This window comes from Phallusia mammillata, chromosome 5, assembly GCF_965637545.1.
Source record: "Phallusia mammillata chromosome 5, kaPhaMamm4.hap1.1, whole genome shotgun sequence".
NCBI lineage: Eukaryota > Metazoa > Chordata > Ascidiacea > Phlebobranchia > Ascidiidae > Phallusia > Phallusia mammillata.
In genome coordinates this window covers 8,231,346-8,258,029 of record NC_137256.1, presented here as the reverse complement: position 1 = coordinate 8,258,029, position 26,684 = coordinate 8,231,346, and the positions used below count along the sequence as shown (strand labels likewise).

Genomic DNA, 26,684 nt, shown 5'->3' with positions numbered 1-26,684 from the left:
AAGATGCTGCAACCTAGGTGGAAAACTTGCCACTGTATGTGTCATAGAGTGTTCTATTCTTTGTCTTTCACCAAGTCAAGCATTAAAAAGACAAACTATCTTCAACCACATCAACTAAATTCCGTTTTAACGAGAAATATATGGACATGCACAGTTTTGTGTGGCAAAACTAATAAAAAGGAGAATTTTAAAACACTTTACCACAAAAAAATTGGACTTCTTAACCTCCATGAAAAGTCAGAAGCAGAAGATTTTGTGAAAAATCTTAAAAAACCTGAGCGATTAAGTTTATTACTGGAACTCCAAAAGTACCATCTTGACTCTACAAATGGTAATTTTATTATAAAACTCAGCAATGTTAAAAGTAGCAAAAATATGATGGGTAATGGAGTTTTTAAATTGTTAAGGCGGGTTTGAGAAATTGTTTAGTAAGTGGTCAGCAATAATATCTTGAAATAACTTCTTTGCAAATTTATATTTAACATTGTACAGTATTATGATGTTTTAAGTATTTGTTTGTTTTTTGATTCACAAAAATTGGGTATTTTTAGTCAGAAAATAAATGTTTTCAGTTTGGTCTGTAATGTCCATGCGGCCAACAGTACTAAATGTTACTGATTTAAATTATCAAATATTATTTTACTGAAGCTTTTATTTTTAGGAAATCAAAATGGAAATGCTGAAACAACAGTCACTAGAGAACAATTAAAAACATGTATGTGACTATATACAAAGCTAAAAGCTTTTAAAAGTTTCTTAAATTTGTGTCAATGTTACAAAAAACAATGCAAATTTTGCATGTTTTATTAAAACAGACTAAAAAACATTTAATAGTACAAGAATTGTTTTGCAGTGTTTTTGTTCAACTGCACTCCCTTTATTGGCTTTGGTTTCTTAGACAATGCGATCATGATATTAGCTGTAAGTACAAAATCAGTTTACCACAAATCCATGCACTCTAAAACAAATATTTTTAGGGTGACTACATCGACCAACATATAGGAATTGCCCTGGGAATTTCAACCATGGCAGGCAAGCATGTTGTTAATTTTCCCTAGACTAATGGTTTTGGTGGATCATGTATAAATCACAATACAGGACATACAAGTATAACCCATTAATTGTGTTTGGCATAAAATACATCAAACTAATGCTGAAACATGTTTGTAACTAAAGCCAAATCAGTCATTAAAATACCCATGGGATTACCAGACCAGCCTTTGATTACTAATTTTATTCCCCCAACAAAACATTTTGTGTTTGCCAAATTAATTAAATAATTTGATTCATTAATATTTCAGCTGCTGCACTGGGCAATCTGGTTTCAGATCTGTTTGGAATTGGGTAAGTTTACCAAATACCTTTTTAAAAATGCTTTTGGTTTACCGGTTTAAAGGAATTTTAAATGGGTTTGTTTGTCATTGATTCATTCATCCATTGTCTATGTTGTCCCCTTACACATTAATTATTCAACACATTGTACTAAAAGTGTCAAAAGGTGGCTCTAATGTTGAAGACAAGTGGGTGCCTGTATTTCTAGGTCTTTTGGATCTTGTATAGTAACAAGATATTATTCATAGCTTTAAATTGAAAAAAATGCTATAATAATTGTTTTCTTTTCTACGTTAATAGTAAGTGAATTGCCATAATATTCACACCATGTAATTAGTACAACAAATTGTGTTTGTTTACACTAAGGGTTTTTTAATTTTAACAACAAATGGGAATTTGTGTGACAAAACAAAAAAGTGGATGCTGACTAAAAAAATAACCCATGTAATAAACAAAGTATAATAATACATACACATAGTTGCTAGCTTTCCTGCTGACAAAACTATGCACCGAAAGGGTAAAGGCATTACATAAGAGGCCAGTTGTGACTTCATGTTCTATGTTTAGACTTGCTGGTTATGTGGAGATGCTATGTAGCAAACTTGGCCTCCCTGTACCTGATTTGACCCCAGAACAAATGGATATGACTTCTAGCAGGGTTTACTCACATCTGGTAAGTGTTGCAAAGATGATCACAGTTTAGAGATATGGAGCAGTACTAGGTTTTCTGACTAATCAACTCACATCTGGTAAGTGTTGCAAAGATGATCACAGTTTAGAGATATGGAGCAGTACTAGGTTTTCTGACTAATCAACTCATTATGATTTGAAGCGTTAACTCTATGGCCATTATTGGGTTAAACCAGTGGTTCCCAACCGGTTTGATAAATTCCTTCCTAAACAATTCAAAACATTTTCATTCCTTCCAAATATACTACATAGTAGCTGCTAAACCACACAAAGATATTTAAAAATGAGGGTTTTATTTAACTTCACATTACATATTCCTAGAATTTGAGTGTATTTGTACCAACCACAACTAAATTCCATCCCGGTTTGGAACCACGGGGTTATACAATGCCACAATACCATTTCATATAATTGACCAGAACCTTCTGTGACAACCCTGCCAAATATTCCCCGGCTACCACACTATTTGTATGCACAATCTAACTGACTCCTAAACCATGTTGCAGGGAAAAGCTGTTGGAATTACAATTGGTTGCATTATTGGAATGTTCCCCCTGTTGTTTCTCAGGAAAAAAGAAGATGAGGAAAATACCTGATTTTTTTAAATTCGTATTTAATATACACCTCAGCATGGCATTGCAGGAGATGTTGGCATTAATGCATGCAAGACTTTGCCAAGAGATATTTGCCACAGAAATATTTTTGATTCAACCGTCTAAAAATTAAAAAAAATTGAATAACTTTTTTTGATTATTGCCAACTTCAAATTGTATTTCTAGTGTTCCATGTTTAGACTAAAACCTCAATGGTTCTTAACACATGTTGGTGAACTTCTTTCCCAAAATGATAAAAATCATATCAATTTTAATAACGAGCTACTACACTGCATAATCTAATCTTTATGATCAGATTTAAAAAAGCTTAAATTAAAAAGCTTACTTAATGCTGATCTTTATTATTAATGTCACATACAAACAAATTGTGGCCAAGTCCATATTTTAAATATGTTGATTTGCATCTTCTAAGATCAAAGTTTGATTTAGTTTTCGTGGCTACCTATTTTTCTGTGCAATTTTTACCAGCGTATGTCCAGTAAAAAGCCATTTTTTATCCATACTATTTTTTCAGTCTTTTGCTTTGTGTAGACAACATCACCCTTTTATTACAAGTTGGCATACTTTAATACAGACATACTTTTATTGAATTAGACCATATGTCTTATGGAAAGACTGTCTTTAACAACTGTTAATTTTGTACATGTGTTTTGCCTGTCGATTGGTCCACATTGCGCTGTATTGGAACTTGTATTCACATAGATTGGTGAGATATTTTTGATAAATATGTAAGTTTTTCACTCCTTAAAAAATGGTCGCATACAAAATTGAACTTTATTTGTACAGCTCACACTACCACAACATTTGGGCAAAATTTTACAAAGCTTGAAACGCAGAAAAGGCGGAAATACAGTGCTGTCTTAATTCAAAAGGAGTTTAAATACATCAACCAATATCACCTAAAAACTAGAATAGTGGTTTTCCTATATATTGCCAGTTTATATATACTACATCATATTTAACGATGTATCACATATACCATTTACTATATTTATAATGGATATATATTTGACACCTACATTTCATTGGGTCCCTATCTTTTTCCTGGCACTTTATAACATAACTGTTTTTGCAAGCATAATCTAATGGGTCCCCACACATATGCATATGGGATTTGGTAACAGTAAAAATAGGGCACAATCATTGTTAGAGTTAATTCTGAGCACTCCCGCTGTATTCACCCGCCTTAATCGTAAACAAGTGAATTACAGTGTACACATATTATGGGTTGTAAAAGTAACTATTTGGCCGATTAAGTCAAATTTGTAAATACTAAACGAATAACCTACTGCAAACAATTGTTTAACATTTCAGCACATTAGGGCTTGTATTTCTGGCCTAGAACTTATTATTTTGATGTTAAGGGGAAAAAATGGGTCCAATAAAAAGTTACAAAATTCTTTAGAATAGCTTACATTGCACCAACCAACAAAGCATGAAACTCTCAGATTATGTACTTGGGTCAGTGCAGCCGTTTTTAATTTTTTTCGTTTTGGGGGCCTGTGGGTGAACTGCTGGGTCGTTTGGGATCAAACTTCAGGAGGAATAAATTCTGGACAATAACTAACATCTGTGCAAATTTGAATAAATTCAAAGCACTCTTTCTTGACCAAACGCATTTAACAAACCAGCGTTAGACAGAAACGAATATTTTGGGGTGAAAATAGCTAAATCTTTTTTTAAAGTACAAAATTCTTTGAAATACCTTATATTGCACCAAACAACAAAGCATATAACTCCTAAATGAAATACTTTAGCTAGTATAGTCGTTTTAAAAATTCACGTTTTGGGGGGCTGTGGGTGAACCGAGGGATCAAATGGGGTCAAAATTCACATGGACCATCTTTAGATCAATATCTATAATGTGTGTAAATTTGAAAAAGTTTGAACCATTCTTTCTTGACCAAAACGTGGGAACAAATCCGCGTTAGACGGAAAAAAAGAAATAAAGAAAAAAAAATATGGACAAAAACAATATTTGTCCCCTTCAGGGAAGGGGACCCATAATTATGTTTACTATTATATTTTTCTTTGTTGAACACCCATTTCTGAAGCAAGGATTAAAAATTAATTAAATTTTACACAACATTTTTAAAAGAAATCATACACATTAACTGCAAAGCAAAATGGACAAAAACCATTTCACAATATATTTACCCCCTTTAAACATGGTATACATTGCTTTAAATACAATGTGGCTTAAAACCTCATAGCTTTAAGCAAGGCACTTTGGCATCTTAAACATTATTTTTAAGCACGTAAAACATTAAATCAGGAAGTAGAACCACTTGTTATATAGGTTTAGGATTGAGTTCAGGTTTTCAAAAATACACTTAATACAGGGTTTGGGCAAACTATCCAGTCCAAACTTATTCGTAGTTTTTAAACTGGTTTTTAGTAAACCACACTAAATAATAGAGCACTATAGCTGTTATCTAGAATCTTCTTCAGTGAATCATTCTGAAAATAATAATATTTGTTGTGGCAAACACAAAAAGTAATACCGGCTGCATTTTTACTGGTTCAGTTTAGTTTCATAGCCAAACAAAAGAGCAGTTCAACTTGACATGGTTTTTCAAACAAATACAATTAAGGATTCAGGCTTATTGAATTTACCAGGTTCAACTCCCTGATTACAATAGCTCATAACAAATCAAAAGTTAAGATTTGGTAAAAATGTTGCTTATGAAACATAAAGCTACATTAATTTGTACAGAATGTGGTGCAAAAAATTGAAAAGAGCCCAATGTAGCCCAGTGGGTCACACATGTAAAAAAAGTGGAAAATAAAAAGCCCACAGCTTTTCTGTTAGTTCGAGCCACAAACACATGGTAATTTTACAAAGATCTTTCATCTATGAACCAGGATAACAGGGTTTTGCTTAGTATAGCCCAGCATAAAAAAACACACTTGTTGCTATTTCATGGCATTTTTACATTCCCAGCAAACAAAAACAGAATTTTTTGGGAATCATGTATCAAATGAGCATAACTCACAAAAAAGTGGCTAGCTTAAAAACACAAATTACAGTTATAGCGCAGATTGCTTGGAGTTATAATTTACAAAAATTATGCATAATTTTAATTGCTGATTGTATCAACAAAAACTTGTTACACATAAAAACAAATATTTTTAAACAAGCACACGATCAACAGGAAAATTAAAAATTGTAGTATATTTAAGATTTTTAGAGCTTTTGATGCTGTATTGTATGAAAACAAACCAATTGGAACAAGGGTTCTAAACTTTCTAGAACATTGTAAAATAAAATGGACGAAATCAGTGGTGGGATTCAGCCGGTTTGCAGAGGTTCTATAGAATCTGCAAACCAGTTAGCATTACTGGTCACTGTCAATGGACTTTTTGTAACAGAACTGGCTGAAAAACATGACTTTTGTGATAGAACAGGCTGACAAAAAAATTGAATCCCACCACTGGATAAAATCTGGAATCATTTTTTTTTCTTCAATTTATTTACCTCTAAGATATATTAAAAACATCCTCAGGGGTTTTAGACCGTTAAATGTTTCATACAAACACCAAGTAACTAACGACCTAGTTTAAAAATCGTCTAAAACTGAATTAACTTTCTCCAGATTTACCATTTGCTAGCAGGATAAAATAAAATGCTTCATGCTTGAATTGGTAATGAAGTGAATGTACTTTTCAAGTGCAAGTCTATATCAGAAGATCAGCCTCATCATTTCCAGTTTGTGGAAACCCAGGAAACAGAAAAAGCTGTTTTGTGAGACAGTCGCGACAGTCCGCCATCATTTTGCAACCGTCAGTATCCGGATTGTCAGGTGTATTGGCAGATCGTGACAAAAGTCCATTTTTCACCTGACAATGTATGACATTATAATTTCCAAGGTGGATTAAGCATCATTTAAAAGAGCTGGTATATATATATAAATAAATATATATGTCACCTAAATAAGCTGGTGTCAAAAACTGGGTACATTAGTGCCAGCTTTTACTAAATTTCGACTTCTACAACTGCGCACTTTGTGTTCATTTAGGGCAGGGGTGGGGAATCTACTTATTACTGCAGGCCGCAAGAATTGCACAACATCTTTGGGCAGGCCAAATATTTATTTGTTTTCAAATTCCATGTAATAATACCCTAAGCACCGAAGTGGTTTTATATTTCATCGCTCCAGATTTGATTTTTTCTTTGCTGTTACTTTTTGCAACAAACAAGGCATAGAGGTTTATCACTTTTTCGACTAATAAATAAGAGTTTGTCCATTCTTTCTGGAACACCTACTCCATTATAACGAATATATTTTATGTAACAATATAAGGATCCACGCTAATAGCTCTAAAATCAATTTGAAACTAGAATAGTGGTTTTCCTATATATTGCCAGTTTATATATACTGTACTACATCATATTTAACTATGTATCGCATATACCATTTACTATATATATAATGGATATATATTTGGCACCTACATTTCATTGGGTCCCTATCTTTTTCCTGGCACTTTATACCATAATTGTTTCCGCAAGCATAATGTAATGGGTCCCCACACATGTGCATATGCGATTTGGTAACAGTAAAAATAGGGCACAATCATTGTTAAACTGGAATAGTGGTTTTCCTATATATTCCATTTTACAGAAACTGTGCCATATTTACGCACCATTCATTATAATTGTAAGGGATATATATTTGATGGATACATGCAGTATGGTACCAATATTTTTGTGGCCTGTTATAACATAACTAGAAGGGTGGCTAGCACATTTTGTTGTTGCATTTACACTATAACCTTTTTCAAAACATTAACATATTTCCTATGCTTATTTTGTATTGGGTCCCATATTAGCCATCGTCTTCCATAACCTTAGTCGTTTCTGCAGGCAAAAATTCATGGGTCCCCACACATGCAAAGTTGAAAATAATGCAATTCAAGAGATAACCATGAGAAAGTCGGGTGCTGTAAGGTAAAACACAGTGATCGGCACTGGGCTTAAATAATAATACTATGAAGAACACAAACTATAAAATTAGATTCACCCCAGATATTGTTTGAAGTATGTCCTATTTAACGTTTTAAAAAACTGACCCATTTTAGGGGGCTAGTAGGGTAACTAATTGGGTTCGACAGACAAACTAAAAAATATATAAAAACCACAATGACTCAATCAATAGTACAGCAAAATTTTAGCCCAATCCGCCAATGATAAAAATTTCGACCACTAGAGGTGTTTTAAAAAACAACCGTTACTGTTTCTGACGTCAATAGGGCTGTTAACAAGCCCCTAACTGCCATGGCGCAAAAACGTTCACCAAGCAACCCACCAACGAGCAACATACAACTGGTTGCCCTTGTAACACTATTGAGCAACAGAAATCTTTCGTTTGAGGTGCCCAGTAACATACAAATATGTTTTACACTTTAGGGGCTTGTGGGGTAAATGTTAGGACTACAGGGTTGAACACAACAATCGACACCTATAAATGGCATACTATACAAGAAATCCAAATTTCAGCCAATTCTGACACTGTTTAAAAACTCACCCATGTTAGGGGGCTAGCAGGGTAAATACTGGGGTTATCAACAAAAACAAAGTGGGATGCACATCTACATAACTATATCTACCATCTGTGTAAATTTCAGCCAAATCCATCAAACATTTGATGGAAAAACGAGGCCGACAAACTTCGGGGGGGGGGGGGGGGGAATACCCATTTTAGGGGGCTAGCGGGGTAAATACTGGGGTTATCAACAAAAACAAAGTGGGATGCACATCTACATAACTATATCTACCATCTGTGTAAATTTCAGCCAAATCCATCAAACATTTGATGGAAAAACGAGTCGGACAAACTTTCGGAAGAAAAAACAAGAAAAAAAACAAAAAAACAAAACAATTTGAGTAAAATCAATATGTGTCCCCTTCAGGGTAGGGGACCCATAATTAACTAACACCACATGGCAAATGCTTTGTTACCGCAAGGAGAGGCAATCGAGTAATTGTTACGTCACAAATATAGCAATTGTTAAGTTTGGTGTCGTAATGTTGAAAGGGGAGATTATAAGAAATGTTGAAGTCATTTCAAGGAAATAATAAACATTTTATTGTTTTTTGTGCTATGTTTTATGCTGTACTTTAACAAAATTGTGACATGGGTCACATTAAAAAGGCAAACTGACTGCAGGTTTCCCACCACTGATTTAGGGTTTTTAACCATATAAACAACTAAAAATATCTTCAAAAGTACAAGTTTCTGTTTTATAAAGTTTAGTCATATGCTTGTTTAGATTGAAGACTTTGTAATTCACTACTTAAAAAACAAACTCTTAAATCACTACATTTGAATGGATCATGTTAAGATTTCAGAATCTGATTGGTCACTTAACGATGACAAAAAATGTCACTGCACAACTCAAATATCTAAACATTATGAGTGCACATATAAGAAAATTGAATCATTAGTAACCACAAATCAATAAAAAACAAAGCAGCATTAAAAACAACTCCCTTTAAGAAAAAAAAGAAAGGATTAAGTAAGGGACCTGCTACAATCACAAGAGGGATCCACAATTACCTGTGTCAGCAGATCATTAACATGAGTATCACACGCTCCTCGCATAAATACATTTGCAATTGCATTCATAAACCATGATCCATCTGCTTCATGTCGGAAAGCAGTGTTTCCTAAAATATATGTTTTGTTGGCACCACTTTTGAAATATAGTTGTGTTACTGAACCAAAAGAAAGTGTTAAGCAGATGTCTGTGGAAAATTCTGAATATCTTAAATTTAATGATCAACAGTTTTGACTTGTGATAAGGTTAACCAAATCAGAATTGGATTGGTCTGATAAAGGTAAAAATAAAACAAGCACAATCACAACTGCTTTGAATAAAAAAAAGAAATATATTGAGCACTTTTATAATTCATTTTATAGTTTGTAGTCTCTTAATAGCAACAACTTTATTCTAAACGTTCAGTTCAAAAGGTTGTCATAAACTTTTCAGATTTTTGTGTGTGTCTTTAGTAAATTTACCACATTTTAATGAGTAGATATTTTTTTCACCTGCGAAAGTAGCATATGCTACCAACATGTCACATCTTGTTGGCAATCGCTCTCCAAGAATAGGACCACTGTCGGCAGCATCATGCACAGGCATCAAACTATCCAACAACGAGACTGGTGGTGTAGCTGTAACAAATTTATACATAGCATAACACACACTACAACCACATTCACTATGAAACACTATTCTAAGACCGATATTATTGCAACACATTTAAGTCACCAATCTATACATTCAAGTTTTTTTCTCATAGTTTTTACTGAACGATTTCTTTTCTTTTTATTGAATACTCCTTGCAAGTAAAACAACCGCAATGATTCAGGGTCATTAAAATCAGATCAAGAAAATTTAGTGTGAAAACCACTAAATCTGTCGCTGTATTTTATTTGTTTTATCGTTAAATGCATTTGTTTTGATAAAACAAATAAAATATAGCAACAGATTTAGTGGTTTTCACAGTGATTTTTTCTAAATTTTTAGCACATTTTAATAGTTTGTGCCTCTGAGTTCTAATCCTTAACAATTTATACTTAACATTAGACACATTAAAACCACTATAGCAAACTTTACTCAAAACTGAAGGTATTGATTCAAGTCACTAACTTATACATTCAGGTTCATTTTTTATAGGTTTTGTCTCATTTCTATAGGTCAGTGGTTCTTAACCGGGTTCGATCTAACCCTAGGGGTTCGACAATGCTAATTAAGGGGCTCGACAAAAGTTTTTTGAAGTACAAATACTCCGCAAACGCTTTAATCAAACTTTAGGGTTATATAGTTGCTAAAAATAGGAATTTGTATTTGCTAGATGGTAAAACATATCGAGGTTGTAACTAGGTTATATTTGATGTAACAAAGAACACTGTGTGCAATGTTGGTAAGCAGCAAAACAACGAATCTCTATTGGTATCAAAAACGTATGGTCAAAAGCACATAATGAGTTAAAAACCAAGGATGTAACTTGTTGGGGTTCGAACAAGGCTGGAGAATATCAAAGGGGTTCGGCCGTGATAAAAAGGTTAAGAACCACTGCTATAGGTAATGCCAAGATGGTGGCGTGACTTTTAGGACAACCTTCACAAGCATATGGGTTATAATTCTGTCTTGGTCACTTGTGTTTTCCTGAGCAAGAAACTTGAGTGGCACTACACCAACCAAGTGGACCTGATGGGTTGAACTAAACTAAAGTCATCCAAAAACTAAATTAAAGTCACCAAAAACTAAATTGATTTTTTTTTTAAAAAACTGATGTAGTATACTGTCAGACAGCTGGACACAACTCATTGGGCTAAATTCCAAACGGCATTAGTGACATGTACTCACAAGTTATTGAAGAATCAGCAACATCTGCCCCAGTATCCCCAGTACCTGAATAAAAATACAAAGATGTTAAAGCTTTCTCAACTTGGGTATTTACACATGCTGTGTGCCAAAAAAGTGGGGATGTTTTTTACTGTTCATAAGGTTTTATTTATTTAATAATATTTTTGATACAGAAGATCAGTTTTAATGAAGGTTTTCAAATCTTGATAGGGATAACTTCAGAAATCACATTTGCGTTATTTGCTGATTGTTACGTTCCATGTTTTTAATCTTTTTAGAAGTATATTATTATTAAGTTAGTATGTATCATTAAAATGAAATAAAAGCTTTATAAGAAATAATTACATACAAGAACTTAACGGAAGCCCTCAACAACAAAAAGTATGTAACATTGCTTCTAAAATAACAACATGAATGAATAATGTTACAAAAACAAGCCCATACTTCCTCGGCAGAACTGAAAAAAGAACAGCTTTGGTTTCTTTTGCAAACATTTGCAGTTATCGTTGTCATACATGCTGACAATGTCTTCAGCTGGGATCGATAAGCCATCCACTCCGTATACAACATCTACACCTCCTTCAACTAATAAAATCAGAAGTATATTAACGACGATAAACTTTTATTATTGGGATTTGCTCTTTATTGCCAAAACAAAAAAACTTTATTTGAATAAAGAACTGTCCAAGCCATTTAGGTAAACAATACAATTACTGATTTTTTTGGTTCTTTATAGAGAATTGTTTCTAATTGTTTCCATATTTGAATGTAAAATAAAATACTCTCTCATGTACACAAAAATACAAAATTGTGGACCTGGGCAACTAAGTAACATTAAAAAAAGTTTATTCTTAAACTTTCAAAGATCTATCTATGTTCAAAATGTAGCCAATTTATTGTGCTAAATCAGCCATTACTACGATTCAAATCTTAAGGGTAAACACCTTAATGAGGTATCACACAATCTTTCAAACTAGCCATAACTAAAATCGCATCAGCTTATATGATTTTTGTGACATTATTATTTTTCCTATTCAAGACAAAAAGTCAGCAATTTATTGCCAGGCTGGCAACCATTGCCGAGGCAACCTTAAAACCCCACAGAATTAAAATAAAATGAAACACTTTTGTACGATTAGGCCAAATTATTCATAACATTTTAAAATTGCCAAATATTTGACAGCCAAACCTAAATTAAGCCGATTCGGCTTCTTACCTAAACCATTTCATTGCAATTAGGAAAAGTTTTTAATCCATTTGAGAAAAAAAAACCTGATACAAAAAAAAGTATTTTATGTCATACTGACCTTGCCCACCATGAGACATAACAATCACAACAGCTAAATCAGACGTCCAATGATATCGTTGTTTGGCAAATGCTTCCAGGACAGATTTCATTTGCTGTAAAAGAAGTTATCACTCACATAAACAAAAAGCTCTTGTTTTCCTAGAAATAGGCGCTCTCGGCTTTTTCTTTTCCAGCAGATTTTATTTTTTGAGTAATTGGAACAAACATTATTGCATATAATGGTGGGGAAGTTTGTGCATTGCTGCTATATATAAAGAATGATTTTCAGATGTGCTTATAAGTAATAAATAAATCAAAAACAAATAGCAACAATAAAAACTTTATCAGTTTAATCTTACTAACTAATAGGGATGGGTCAAGCCGAGTCAAAACCCAATTACTTGGCACTGATAATAGCTATTTTTGATGCTCGGTGCTCGGCCGAGCAGTTGCACGAACTGACCCGAGCATTAAAGTTGGTGGAAAACATGTACTTCTGAGGCATGTACAGCTTAATAAACCGCTGGTTACACAAGGGACCTTGAAAAGCTACAAAACTAGTGTGTAATAGAGAATGGTTGTAACGTCACAATGCAGCAAGCGTGCTCGGCCGAGCCTTGAGCATTACCTTGAGATGCTTGGTGCTCGACCAAATGGAACATTTGCTGTTTTTGCCCATCCCTACTAACACATAATACTTGTAGGTTACAATGAACTTTCATTGCTTAAATGCTGGTTAAGCTAAGCCCAGAAACTACATGTGAGGTAAACAAAATAAAATTTAAGTGTGTTTCTCACCGCTTTTGTACAGTTTTCCCTGACGATGGTCTTGCAGCCCAAACCTTCCCAAAGATCTTTCATTAGTTTGAGGTCTCTTTTTCCACCAATACGGTCATGTCTTGGACCCCATTTGGAAAATTCAGTATTACTCAAAATTAAAACATGGCCTTTGGGGTCGTTTCGAATCTGATAAATCTAAAATATGAAAAAGTGTTGTCAATTTCTTCAGATTTAATTGCCAAAAAGTTAAAGATTTAAAAGATTGGCATAAATTACAGAATTTTTTTTAATTCAGTTTTTGGAGGCCTGTGGGTGAACCACTAAATCAATCACTGTTAAATTTGCCAAAAACAGTAGACTGCTCTTAAAGGGAAAACGGCCAAAAAATATTTAGCTTACTGTCAAGGAAAGGAAACCCAATATAATTTCCCCTTTTTGAGCTGACTTACTTTATGTACTGTTTGTTTCGGGCATTAAAAATTTTTTCAATTACCACACATTTTTTAAAGTTTTTGGAAATCATTTCAATTTTTTAACATTCTTTTTGTCACCAAAACAAAATTGATTATAAAAGTAGCTCGTTCCTCACCCTTTCATCATTAAGATGTTCTTCATAATCCACAGCTTCACTTAATTCAACGTTCATAGCTCCTTCAAACTTGCAGATATCAGCAACAGTTGCCTGCTTGCGTTTCCCTTAAAAAGATAAGCATTTGCTACAAACTAAACAAAAAGTTACATGTAATCTAAACCAGTGGTCTTCAACCTGTGGGTAGCGACCGCAAGTAGGGTCGCCTAAACTTTTGCTGGGGTCACTATAAATTCAAATCATAGGCCTTTAAATTTATTACCAAAAAATGAAATGTTCTTGTTTTATTTTGCAACCTTTATTCTACTAATTTGCAGTACAGCTTGGTACCTCGTGTGACAATCTAATCATTGTAATGCAATAACCATAAACCGAATAGTTGTGACCAAAACTTATATAAAACACAAGTTGTTCAACCCAGTGGTACATGATAGAGCCCCATGAATGACACATTGTGTCTAAAACTAGAAGGGTGGCTTAGCACATATTGCCCTTGCATATACACTATAACCTATTTTAAAACATAAATATATTTCCTATGCTTATTTTGTGTTGGGTCCCATATTAGCCATCGTCTTTTATAACTTTAGTCATTTCTGCAGGCAAAAACTCATGGGTCACCACACATGCGAAGTTGAAAATAATGCAATTCAAGAGATAACCATGAGAAAGTCGGGTGTTGTAAGGTAAAACACAGTGATCGGCACTGGGCTTAAATAATAATACTATGTAGAATACAAACTATAAAATTAGATTCACCCCAGATATTGTTTGAAGTATGTCCTATTTAACGTTTTAAAAAACTGACCCATTTTAGGGGGCTAGTAGGGCAACTAATTGGGTTCGACAGACAAACTAAAAAAATATAAAACCACAATGACTCAATCAATAGTACAGCAAAATTTCAACCCAATCCGCCAATGTTTAAAATGTCGACCACTAGAGGTGTTTTGAACAACAACCGTTACTGTTTCTGACGTCATAGGGCTGTTAACAAGCCCCTAACTGCCATGGCGCAAAAACGACCACCAAGCAACCCATCAACGAGCAACATACAACTGGTTGCCCTTGTAACACTATTGCGCCAAAGAAATCTTTCGTTTGTGGTGCCCAGTAACATACAAATACATTTTACACTTTAGGGGCTTGTGGGGTAAATGTTAGGACTACAGGGTTGAACACAACAATCGACACCTATAAATGGCATATATACAAGAAATCCAAATTTCAGCCAATTCTGACACTTTTCAAAAACTCACCCATTTTAGGGGGCTAGCGGGGTAAATACTGGGGTTGTCAACAAAAACAAAGTGGGATGCACATCTACATGAACATATCTACCATCTTTGTAAATTTCAGCCAAATCCATCAAACATTTAATGGAAAAACGAGTCGGACAAACTTTGGGTAAAAAGACCCATTTTAGGGGGCGAGCGGGGTAAATACTGGGGTTATCAACAAAAACAAAGTGGGATGCACATCAACATAACTATACCTACCATCTGTGTAAATTTCAGCCAAATCCATCAAACATTTGATGGAAAAACGAGTCGGACAAACTTTGGGAAGAAAAAAAAAGAAAAAAACAAAAACAATTCGAGTAAAATCAATATGTGTCCCCTTCAGGGAAGGGGACCCATAATAATGCAGTGGTACAGGGAAAAATGCATAGATTTACTGATTTCTGCAAACTGGTGAGCTTTAACGCGAATTAGATTGGTTTCAGTTTCAGCATTACTTGTAACGTTTATTTAGAAAAATATGGGGGTTTTGATTCTTTTTTCCTAAATGGGGATCGCTTTTAAAAAAGGTTGAAGACACTGATCTAAACCTTTACAACTAACTGGCACATACAAAATATTAACCAAAAGCAGTATGTAGGTTACTTTTTTATTGACACAAAACTTTTAATGGGGAGCTGCAGCGGTTTAACCCAGTGCTGGGTCATCTGACAATTGAGTTGGGTCACCTGTTTTTGTGAAAATAAGAGCATTTGCTTTTTGATTTAATTTTATAGCGATTTGTTATTTATTTATTTGCCAATGCTTTAAATTGTTGCCAAAAAATAATTTCATAACAACTTGACGTGATAATGGTTAATTGTGTTTGTCACAACATGAGTTGAGTTGATTTCATCAGTACAAATCGTAGCAGCACAATAGCGCTAAAATATTCACCATGCCGGAAATAGCTGCACAACATTGGGACGTTATAAAGCGCACCAAAGGTAAGGACACAATTGGTGGAAAGATGATAAATGCGCTGCAGCTACAACATTGTGATGTGTTAGCTAACTGAGCGTTGTCTGGCTAATAATACTTTGGATCAGCTCTAAAGTTTTGGGTAAATGAAAATGTTAGAAAAAAAGCTAACACGTCACAATGTTGTAGCTGCAGCGCATTTATCATCTTTCCACCAATTGTGTCCTTACCTTTGGTAGAAAAAGCGTATAATATTTGCTTGATTTTTCAACCTTTCTAACTGGCGTTGTAATTTTCGAAAAGCTTTCCTGATTTGCAGACAAAATTCACTAAACACCTAAGAATGCATGTCCAAGGGTTGCAAGAAACCACAAAACAAGATTTTGGAAAAGGACGTCGAAACGTCGATTGTTTACAATAAAACTGCTGGATGAGCAATACTTGGTCAAGATTTTGGAAAGTTGGGTTGTGTCAAAAAAACTTTGGGAACCACTGGTTTAACCAACTTTCAATAGTTATCCTTTCCACTATATTTCGCTGAATATCACTTTAACATTGAATTACAGGTATAGGATTTGTTCTAGATCTAGACCAATTTAATGCTGTGTTTTTTTCACCAAGAAAAACAAACTCTAACCAACTTAAAGAAGTCGTAGAGTATGAGGGAAATGCGTTACCCCACGGCCAACTTAATTTGAGCACTTAAAGGTGGACTCTACTGCTCATGGTGAAAAGCCCTTGTTTTACACCCTTTTGTTGTGTATTGTGATTATTTTAGTTGTATTTCTACTTGAAAATGTAACAAATAAATGTATACCTTGTCTGCTACGTGCTTGACTGGTGGCAGCAGCTAAAATAGAAAATAGTAAAATATATCTTTTTAACATTTTTTGCCTTGCCTACTGAAATAATTATCAATCTAAGCTCCTTAGCCGTTAAAACATAATGTTGGACACAAATAGTACGAACACATGTACAACAGCACCTTAATTTTGTGAAAATGAAGCAAATGAAAAATAGAACAGGGACATTTTAATATGCTCATTTTCATTTCAACTACATTCTAATTCATCTTTATCCGTACATTCCATTTGCCAGAAGTGGTCTTATAATTAGTTTGGCACACCACTCGAAATTAGAACAGTTTACAAGTACAAAATGTTATTATCATTAATGAAAACATTCCAGTTTATTGAAAAAAATCTTTACAAACAAGACTTGCAAATAACTATTACCCCTTTACTCCATTAACTAACATTAAATCAGTTGAAGTATTTTTAAATTGGAAAATATTAAAGTTGTTATTTACCTGCAACTTGGTGCATGTTAATTGCAGCTCTTTCTCCGTATATAATCATGTTTTGGACATGTACAGCTGTACCAAGTAAAAAAAATTAAAAGCAAAGTTTAGTCACTGCGCAAAACAAATATAATTCAGCTTGCTTACCTGGAGTTGAGATTGGATTTTGAATTGGCTGCGCATTTTGATTTCTAGTATCTACCAACAATAAAAAATAATGTTTATATTCTTCAGTGGTAGTTTATTAACTGTATCAAAGTAATAAATTGAATGAATAAAACTAAAAATTTTGTTTGTAATAACAGGATCATTACTGCACTGATGAGACCTTATAGGTCGAAACAGTGTGCACTGTCTGCAGCAGGATCATTACTGTTAAAAAAATTCATAAACTACGGTTTTCAATGCCTGTAAACATAAAAACATTTTTTTTAGGACAAAAAGAGTGAGGGGTTTTTAAACACAAGTTTAAACTGTTTTAAACAAAGTTTGAAACTACTGGGTCAGGTACTTTTTAACAACAGTTATCATTAATTCCAACATGTAGGGACCTATGGGTAACAAAGATAACTAGAAGGGTGGCTTAGCACATATTGCCATTGCATATACACCATAACCTACTTTAAAACATTACTATATTTCCTACACCTGTTTTATAATGGGTCCCATATTATCTACTGTTTCTATAACATTGGTTGTTTCTGCAGGCAGAAACTTATGGGTCCCCACACATGCAAAGTTGTAAATAATGCATTTCAAGAGATAACTATGAGAAAGTTTGTTGTTGTAAGGTAAAACACAGTGACTGGTACTGAGCATAAATAAATATGCTGTATGGACTTACTATTCAAATTTCATTCCATTCATCCAAATAGCATATTTATTTACGCTCGGTACCGGTCACTGTGTTTTATCTGACAACAACAAACTTTCTTACAGTTATGAATATTCATTCCATTCATACAAGGTTTTTCTCTGTCTGAGAAAAAAGGCTAAACACAACAATCAGCTCCTTTTAATTGCGAATTGCACCTGATTGTAGGGGGTAGTGGGGTAAATGATAGTGCTACAGGGTAAAACAACAATCGACACCTATAAGTGGCACACTCCAGAAGCTGTCTAAATTTTATTCAATTCAGACATTGTTTAAAAAATTGACCCATTTTGGGGGCTAGTGGGGTAAATGTTGGGATCAAAGGGTTGAACAAAACAATAGACAACTATAAATAGCACACTCTATAAACTGTTGAACTTTTATCCAATTCGGACATTGTTTAAAACATTCACCCAATTTAGGGGGCTAGAGAGGTAATATTGGGGCTACGGGGTTAAACACAACAATTGACCTTATAAATGACAAATTCTACAAGCTGTCCAAATTTCATATATTTCCGACATCGTTTAAAAAACTCACCCATTTTAGGGGGTTAGTGGGGCAACTAATGGGGTTCTACACCCAAAAGTAAAAAATATGAAATTACAATGACCCAATCAACAGTCGTGTAAATTTTTATTCAAATCGTCCAATGTCTAAACTTCTGGCCACTAGAGGTGTTTTTAGCAACATTTGTTAACACATCTGACATCATAAGGTTGTTAACGCCCCTCTGACGGGCAGGTGCAAAAACGCCCTCCAAGTAATGCACAAACACAAGTAGCATATTCTCTGGTACCTTTATTATACTGTTACTCCAAAGAATTTTTTCGTTTGTGGTGCGCAGCAACATGCAAAAACGTTTTACATTTTGGGGGCTAGCGGGGTAAATACTGGAGTTATTAACTCAAACGAAGCAGATGGCACATACATCTACCATCTGTGAAAGTTTCATCCAAATCCACCAAAGATTTCATGCCAAAAGTGCATGGAAACGCTTTGGCAGAAAAAAGAAAAAAAACAGAAAAAAACAGAGTGAAATCAAGATGTGTCCCCTTCAGGGAAGGAGACCCATAATTAACCAGGGTCAAATACAGGGCATTTCACAAAAAAGTTCCTAAATGGTTTTACCTAACACATGCCTAAAGTTGAAACAGTTTCAAAAACTGAAAAAAAAGTTTCAAAAACTAAAAAAAAAAAATGTGCAAAATAAACTTAAACAATGTACTGTATTTGTTATGTTTAAGTGCTTTAAAAATTGACTATACACACCACCAGAGCTTGGTGTCTGTTTTTGGTTTGTTCTTGTTTCTTGGGACCCCTGTGTTGCACGCTGGGGTATGGGTTTGTACAAGGAAGAACTGTGGCCAATGTCCATATTCTGAACTCCCGATGGAAATTGCTGTAACCCCATTGTTTGCTCATGAGTTATGGAAGGATGGGTGTCAGCAAACTCCATAGATTCTGTGTAAAGGTTTGTTTGTCATAAATATAACAATAGTACATAAACCCAAACTACAGTTTGAATTCAAACCAGTGATTCTCAAGCCAAAATAAAATGATTCCAAAAAGACCACATACATGACTATGTCTTAAGCTAGTTTAAATCGGTTGTTCCTAGTATAAGGTCACAATCATAATAAACGCGTCTTGCGTTTTTTTTCACACAAAGCGAAAGGTAAGAAATCATGTATATATATTGTCTTTTTCTGCAACAGTTACCTGTTTGAACCAAAAAAATTGTCTGGATTAGGTGAAGATCTGGAATACCCTATGTCAGTTATTTAAAGCTTTACCCATTTATAAATCATTTGTACCTTTTGTCCGAATTGGCAAAGATTCGGATTAGGCGAATCCGGTTTACCTGGGGTTTACTGTAAAACTAATACTCCATATCCTTAATGATTAAGCATTTTCACACCCCTGGTTAAAAATCACTACAGTGGTGAAGCATGTACCACAGTTTGGGGGTCAAAACAACAGAAATCTTCAAGTTCCGCCACTTGTTGGTAGTTTTTAACACTTGCTAAACCACTGTTAAACTAATTTTAATTAAAATCAAGAACCCCAATGAAAAACAAGTGAAATAACTGACAAACCTGGAGTCGTAGATCGATCTTGGTTCTCAGCCAAGCCTCTTAAAATTGCCTGATCTCCAGTTAGATTTGGATACATGTCTAAATAAATAATAAAAAAAAAACAAAGAAAGTTAGTAGGAACAAAGATTACAAAGAAAGTTAAGAATCGGTCACACTGATTGAAAACAATACTGAGAATAAAATTATAAAAAAAATTAAAAATGTAATTTATGTGGTTTATCTTTATTGAGAAAGGCAATTACCTAACTTTGCTTGCTCGATTAACCTAACAGCATCACGTTGATTCATTCCCTTCATAATATCCTGCATCATTGACATTTTGTCTAAAAAAGTAGAATATTGGGCAGCCACAATATTTTTTTTGTGAGAAACAAGATATTATGACTTTTGTCTTAGCTTTTAATAAATGCAGGATTTACCATCAAACTAATAAATTGATAGCGAAACCACCACAAGTTTTATCTGTTCTAGTGTCTAAATATTCTCGTTAATAAAACCAAGTTCTAAATGTCGAATTATTTGCATTAAAGTTTTTCAAAACTTTTTCCATGTTATATAGACAGAGTGGAATCAAAATGAATTTCATCTGTAATTAAACACTACATCAAAATCATTCGTAGAGTGACATGATTTAAGGCAATATTAAGCGCACAAACTTCACTGGTAATTGAACAGGAATACACACAAAACATCATACCAAGATAGTTAGCATCTCCCCATAATCCTTGATTATCCAAATAGTAGAAAAGATCAGATGCTGTGCTAAAATTTCTAAGAGACAAAAATTAGTGAGTCAGTTCTTTTATCAATAAAAAATAAACAAAGGAGTATTTTTTCTCATTCAAAAGTGTTACATACATTATGATATCAAGAAAGTTACAGTTTTTTTTGTTTCTGGAGATATTTACATACAAAGTTTAACGCAGCATATTGTGGATCAGGTTTATTCATTTAATATGTTTCTTTTTTGTCTATATTTCCACCTACTTTATAAATAGCAATTTTGTTATTACTATTTTGGTTGGCTTACATATATTTTAGTTGATCGTTTAAAACAGGTAAAAACTAGAAAAGTGGCTTTCTGATATACTTCCATTTTATATATTCTATACGATATTTACCAATTTACTACACTGTACACAATTTTATCTACATACATGATTGTTTTTGCAAGCAAAAACGAATGGGTCCCCACACGCATGTTTATGCGGATTTACGGTAAACCTATATGTGGCGGTTATTTTTATATTCTTAAGGACAAAGCATAAACTTAACTTTAAAAGTTCTTTTCCATATTCTTTTAGCATCATTATTGTCATATAATTACAAAAAATCGGTGAAAAAAGAACGGGGAAAATACATTCAATTTAATCTCTTGCTTTGACCTTGATATTGTGGTTCAAGTTCAGTTTTTAAACACAAATTTTCCTAGAAAGCCTTAACTGTTGTATTAGAGTTAGACACTATATAAAAAAAAGTCGTTTGCTACAAAGGTATACATATAACAACTTGTTTTTCACTTAACTTTGTTTCGCAAAAACGACCGTTTAATGACCTTTTGACACTTTTCTTTAATAGCATGCAGTCCTTAGTGTTCAACAATACCGTTGGGCCTAATTTATACATGACTTAAGTACTGATTTTTGAATTGATTTGTCAAAAATAAAGAAGATACGTTATGACGAAAAATTCGTAACAGTGTTGTAATGCCTACAAGTTGACCTTTAGTGACCCATGGTTATGAGACGGCCAAGCTGACAACGAGAATTTAAAGACCATTTATCGCGGCGTTCGAAAAAGTTGTTTATTAAATTTCATATTTATGTTGATCAACGATGTTTTGCCTGACATAAACGAAACCGAAGTACGTTTATCGAGTTCGAATTACGTCTTAGGTGTAAAACCTGCGCCAAAACTGAAAATGAGCATGATAACTCAATAAAACGACACAGCATTGCTGCACAAAAAAACAGCTGATTACTAATCACCGAAACGACTGTCTCGTAAAACGTCTGTCCAGACGTCAAGCTGAGCACTCCCGCTCTGCCGCCTTAATCGTAAACCAGTGAATTCTTCCCTTGGGACTTATATCTGACTGATAGCGTACACATATTGTGGGTTGTAAAGGTAACTGGCAAAATTTTCTGCTTAAACAATTGTTAACTTTTTCAAATTTTTCTGCACCATAGGGCATGTATTTCTGCCTTAAAACTAGAACCGTTTATTTCGGGGTTTAAAGGGTAAAAAATGGGTGAATCCGAAAAAAAGACACAAAATTCTTTAAAAAACTTTACATTGCACCAAACAACAAAGCATGAAACCCCAAGATGCTGTACTTTAGTCAGTACAGCCATTTCAAAAATTTGTTTTGGGGGGCCTGTGGGTGAACCGCTGGGTCAATCGGGGTCAAACTTCAGGAGGATCAAATTTGGATTAATAACTAACATCTCTGTAAATTTGAATAAATTTGGAGCACTCTTTCTGGACCAAACGCGTCTCACAAGCCAGCGTTGGACAAAAAAAAAGAAAAAAAGAAAAAAAAAATACGGACAAAAACAATATGTGTCCCCTTCAGGGAAGGGGACCCATAATAATAAAGCATTAAACTCTACTCAAGTTGTTTGGTAGACTGATTGGTCAGGCTGACGTACGGCGCCGTTTACTCAACTGTAAGCTGCAAGTTAGAGTGTAAAAAATATTTTTTTAAATGTACGCTACCGGTGATTATGAACCATGATATAAACAAGTAGAACTATGATATAAATGGGTTTGTGATATAAACGAATATTGCTCTTCCAACCGCTTTTATTGAACAAAAATTACTGAAAGAGCAGTACCTATTTATACACTATGCCTGGCAGCAAACGCTTATTCATATTATGTGGTGTTAAATATAACTGTACCCAGCAGAACATATGTTGGCATGCCATGACTACACAAAACAATTTTTGAACACAAATTAGTACAAGATGCAGGAGGGTAAAAATTATGATGACTTAACATAAAAACGTAAGCTGCTGGGTTATAAATCATACAAACTATGCAGTAAAAACTTAATTAGCCTTTGCTAACAAATGAGTATATATGGTACCTGTTTTTGAGATCAAAGATTTCCTTAATTCGAGTGAGATTGCCAGTTGTCATTTTGTCGGAAATGTTTCCCAAAAGTCCACGGTATATAATTTGCTCTCTGTAAACAATAACAATAGGTTATAAACAGGGTTGCCATACCTTCCTTATTTATAAGAATCGTCCATATTTTAAAGGGCAATGCCTCAGAAAAACGAATTGTCCTTATTTCTAAAAAACGTCCTTGGTTTTGACTTGAGTCCTTATTTTGTCTTGTTTTTAAGAATTACGTGAAGTCCGTGCTACAATGAAATGTAAACCTTGCTGGAACAGATTGTTTCAATTAAAAAATATGGCATGTGATATATCATGGCTTGTATAAATGCAAAGATTTGTTCAAAATTGTTTGTTTCGTTTAGTATAAAAGTTTGACTTGTTAGGTGTTCTTATTTTGGGGTGCATACCGATGGCAACCCTGGTTATAAAAAAAGATTAGTATAAATCAAAAAAGGTGAAAAAACTTGAAAGGCGGGTTTCTTAATTATTTCTAATTATTACATACTAATCACAGTAAGTCAGGCCCATTGATGTGGTAATACTGAATCAGCCTGTCATCAAGCATCTATCATATGGCAAGACAGAGGGTAGAAAAACCTAGCCTGTGGTGGGATTGTAACTCACAACATGAATATTTCTGGGACTAGCGCTTTACCAACTGATCTACGCAGACTCAGCGACAAATCAATGAGCACATCATTGTTTACAATTTTATAAGTGTACTTAAAATCTAAAAAGCCTGAAACCCCGCACTTTTGAAATGTGTCATACATAACAATGATTCTCCAAGAGGTATTTTAGGCAATGGAACAAAAGGCAAAACACATACTATTTTGTAAAAAATATTTGTAACAGTTGTTTGAAAACATTTCTGATAATAGAAACATCCCAACAGTAGCTTGGTTTTGACCATCTTTCAATATATAATATGCACCAACCTCCAATTATTCACTAAACATAGCAGCCCACCCAAAAAGTCGGCATAAACACCATGGTAGTGATGTTTAGGCACCAAACCACGCAAAAAAATGTTGAAAACTTTAGTGCATCCATAGGCCACCAGTTGGAAACAATTTTAGTGATTTCAGAAACTAATATGTTATATATGTTAATGCCATCACTCTGCCTTGGGGATAGATTTTTGCTTACCTAAAAAATATTTTTAGCAACTTTTGTTATTAGTATAAAAATTTTAATACTTTGTTCCACCTTTTGTTACCCTCTATATCAGTGGTTCCCAAACTTTTTCATATTTTTTTCAAAACGGTCCCTTTGCCATTATTTCGAGGGCTCGCGGTCTTTAAGCCTAAATGTGTATTTCATAAAAAACGAAAGTTGATTGCAGGATTTTAGCTAGTTATGCAAAATTGCGCATAACAATCATCCAAATACAGCATTTGACATCACAAACAGGACAAACACATTACGATTGTGCGCGAACAATTGCATTTTTGATAGTTGTCATTCAATAAAGGCCATTTTTTAGCAATGGAGACAGTCGATTCTCAATTCTACTTTGATTTAAACTTATTTAGTGGCACAAACTGACGCCAAATAAGATTATAGAATTACTTCAACCGCTTCGCGGTCCCCCCAAAATTGCCTCACGGACCCCAAAAGGACCGCGGACCCCAGTTTGGGAACCGCTGCTCTATATAGTGCTATTACAGCCTTAACAAATCAGTATCATAGATGTTTAGAAAGAAAGAATGGAAAAACTATTTAACCCTGATACTATATGTATAAGTAAATTGCTATCAACCTTGTATATCCTGCAGGTGATCCAGAGTTATTAGTTGGGACTGGTGGCATAGCATTATTTTCATTTGGAGGTGGTTCTTGCACTGCTTGAGTTCTTTCAGTATTCGCCTGCTCACCCCCACCACGCTCAGGAAATTCCAAAAACTGATTTTGCAGTTTTAGAAGCTCTGCTGGTGTCGCTTTGAATCCTGCCAAAAATAATAATAACATCAACATAAATTTATGCAACATTTGTTGTACATCCAACTGTGAATTTCGCTACCTTGGAGACATTTTCACACAAAATGGTTATATTATATGCTCACCAGTTGTGAAAAAAAAAATGTGGAAGTTTTCACTGTTGTTTAGCCTGTATTTACCTCTAAGCAAGGTCAATCAGCGGCGTTTATTACTCAATACAGTAAATAAGCCAAGTCTGGTTTCTTTTAATTTGCATGCAATTTTGTGATTGCACAAAAATTTTGCACAAAGTGCTGTCTGGTTCTGTTTAACGCTTGCATTGTTCTGTTTAACGCTCCTGGGAATTTCCCATCAAGACATTCCTGGGAAGGAACCCTAATAGCAATTATCACATAGTTGCACCAACCATTCATTTGTTCCCATCGGAGAAGCATTTGGTATCTTTGTTCTTGAAAACTTTTGTCATGGTCCATTTTTATGTCGCCAATTACAGAATCTGGAAGTTTAAGCATTCGTCGAGCGAAACTATTCCAATCTTCTATTGGTATTCGCCGAATTACATCGTAATAGACATCTGCTTTGTTGACACCTGTAAGCAAGAATAGCTTTTCTACTAAACCTACTAAAACAAAAACAACAAAAAGTTACAGAATATTAACAATTTTTTTGGACAAACATTTAAAGCATGCTGTGCAATAAATCTACAAACTAAATGAGTGGTTTGAGCAAACACTTCATTCTTATTATCCATGTTAATTTAACTTTCTGTTTATTTCAATGAGCATTTATCACAACTTACACTTCTGTTGTGCCACAAAACATCCATAGGTTTTTGCTGTTAGTGCATTTTTAACATTTTAAATTACCCAAACATGAGGTAAAAATGATTTCAACATTTTATGCCCGGAGAACAATTGGCATAGGTTTTAGTTATACCAGAAGTAAATAACTTGACACTTAATTGTGTGTATGTTTTAACAATAGTAATAGAGTTTGTGCATACCTCCGCCAACGGTCGGCATCTTGTTCGATATTCACACCATGAAACGGAAAAGATCAAATCTTTTGTTTTCACGTTTTTAACTTCCTCTTTGCAACTGCTACTGCACTTAGATCTCCCTGGGAAATTCCCTAATTTTAATTTGTTTTTTAAATGGAAATAAATTTGACGCCTTTTTTATTTCAGATATTTTTTATCATCAATTTTAATTCTTAGCCAACCTTGTTGTGACAACTAAAAAAAAACGTTTACTACATTTTACAAGCAACAATTGAACTAAAACAACAAAATTGTTTGAACTGTCCACAGTGGTGGGATTCAAATTTTTTGTAAGCCGGTTCTATCACAAAAGTCATATTTTTTTAGCCGGTTCTGTTACAAAAAGCCCATTGAAAGTAACCAGTAATGCTAACCGGTTCGCTGATCTCATAAAATTTCGTGAGACGGTTCTATAGAACCGGTGCGAACCGGCTG

At 34.1% G+C, this 26,684-nt stretch overlaps 2 protein-coding genes across 2 annotated transcripts; one reads left to right on the top strand and one right to left on the bottom strand.

The window, feature by feature from the left end:
* Position 1: 1 nt before the first annotated feature.
* LOC145227695 (transmembrane protein 65-like) lies at positions 2-3,226 on the top strand. The gene is made up of 7 exons (XM_080092581.1): positions 2-331; positions 662-715; positions 854-921; positions 978-1,032; positions 1,302-1,344; positions 1,900-2,005; positions 2,529-3,226. Exons 1-7 carry the CDS (start codon positions 4-6, stop codon positions 2,616-2,618), a joined length of 744 nt encoding a protein of 247 aa, XP_079948707.1. The 5' UTR covers positions 2-3; the 3' UTR covers positions 2,619-3,226.
* Positions 3,227-3,391: 165 nt separating this feature from the next.
* On the bottom strand, positions 3,392-26,453 carry LOC145227692 (uncharacterized). Its single transcript, XM_080092578.1, has 19 exons — positions 26,214-26,453; positions 25,617-25,799; positions 25,032-25,218; positions 23,235-23,333; positions 20,841-20,914; positions 20,386-20,466; positions 20,144-20,221; positions 19,317-19,508; positions 17,318-17,368; positions 17,180-17,245; positions 16,688-16,720; positions 13,670-13,776; positions 13,099-13,275; positions 12,320-12,413; positions 11,457-11,597; positions 11,013-11,057; positions 9,689-9,814; positions 9,197-9,306; positions 3,392-6,476 (listed from the first exon to the last, which is right to left on the bottom strand). Exons 1-19 carry the CDS (start codon positions 26,230-26,232, stop codon positions 6,315-6,317), a joined length of 2,025 nt encoding a protein of 674 aa, XP_079948704.1. The 5' UTR covers positions 26,233-26,453; the 3' UTR covers positions 3,392-6,314.
* Between the last annotated feature and the right edge of the window lie 231 nt (positions 26,454-26,684).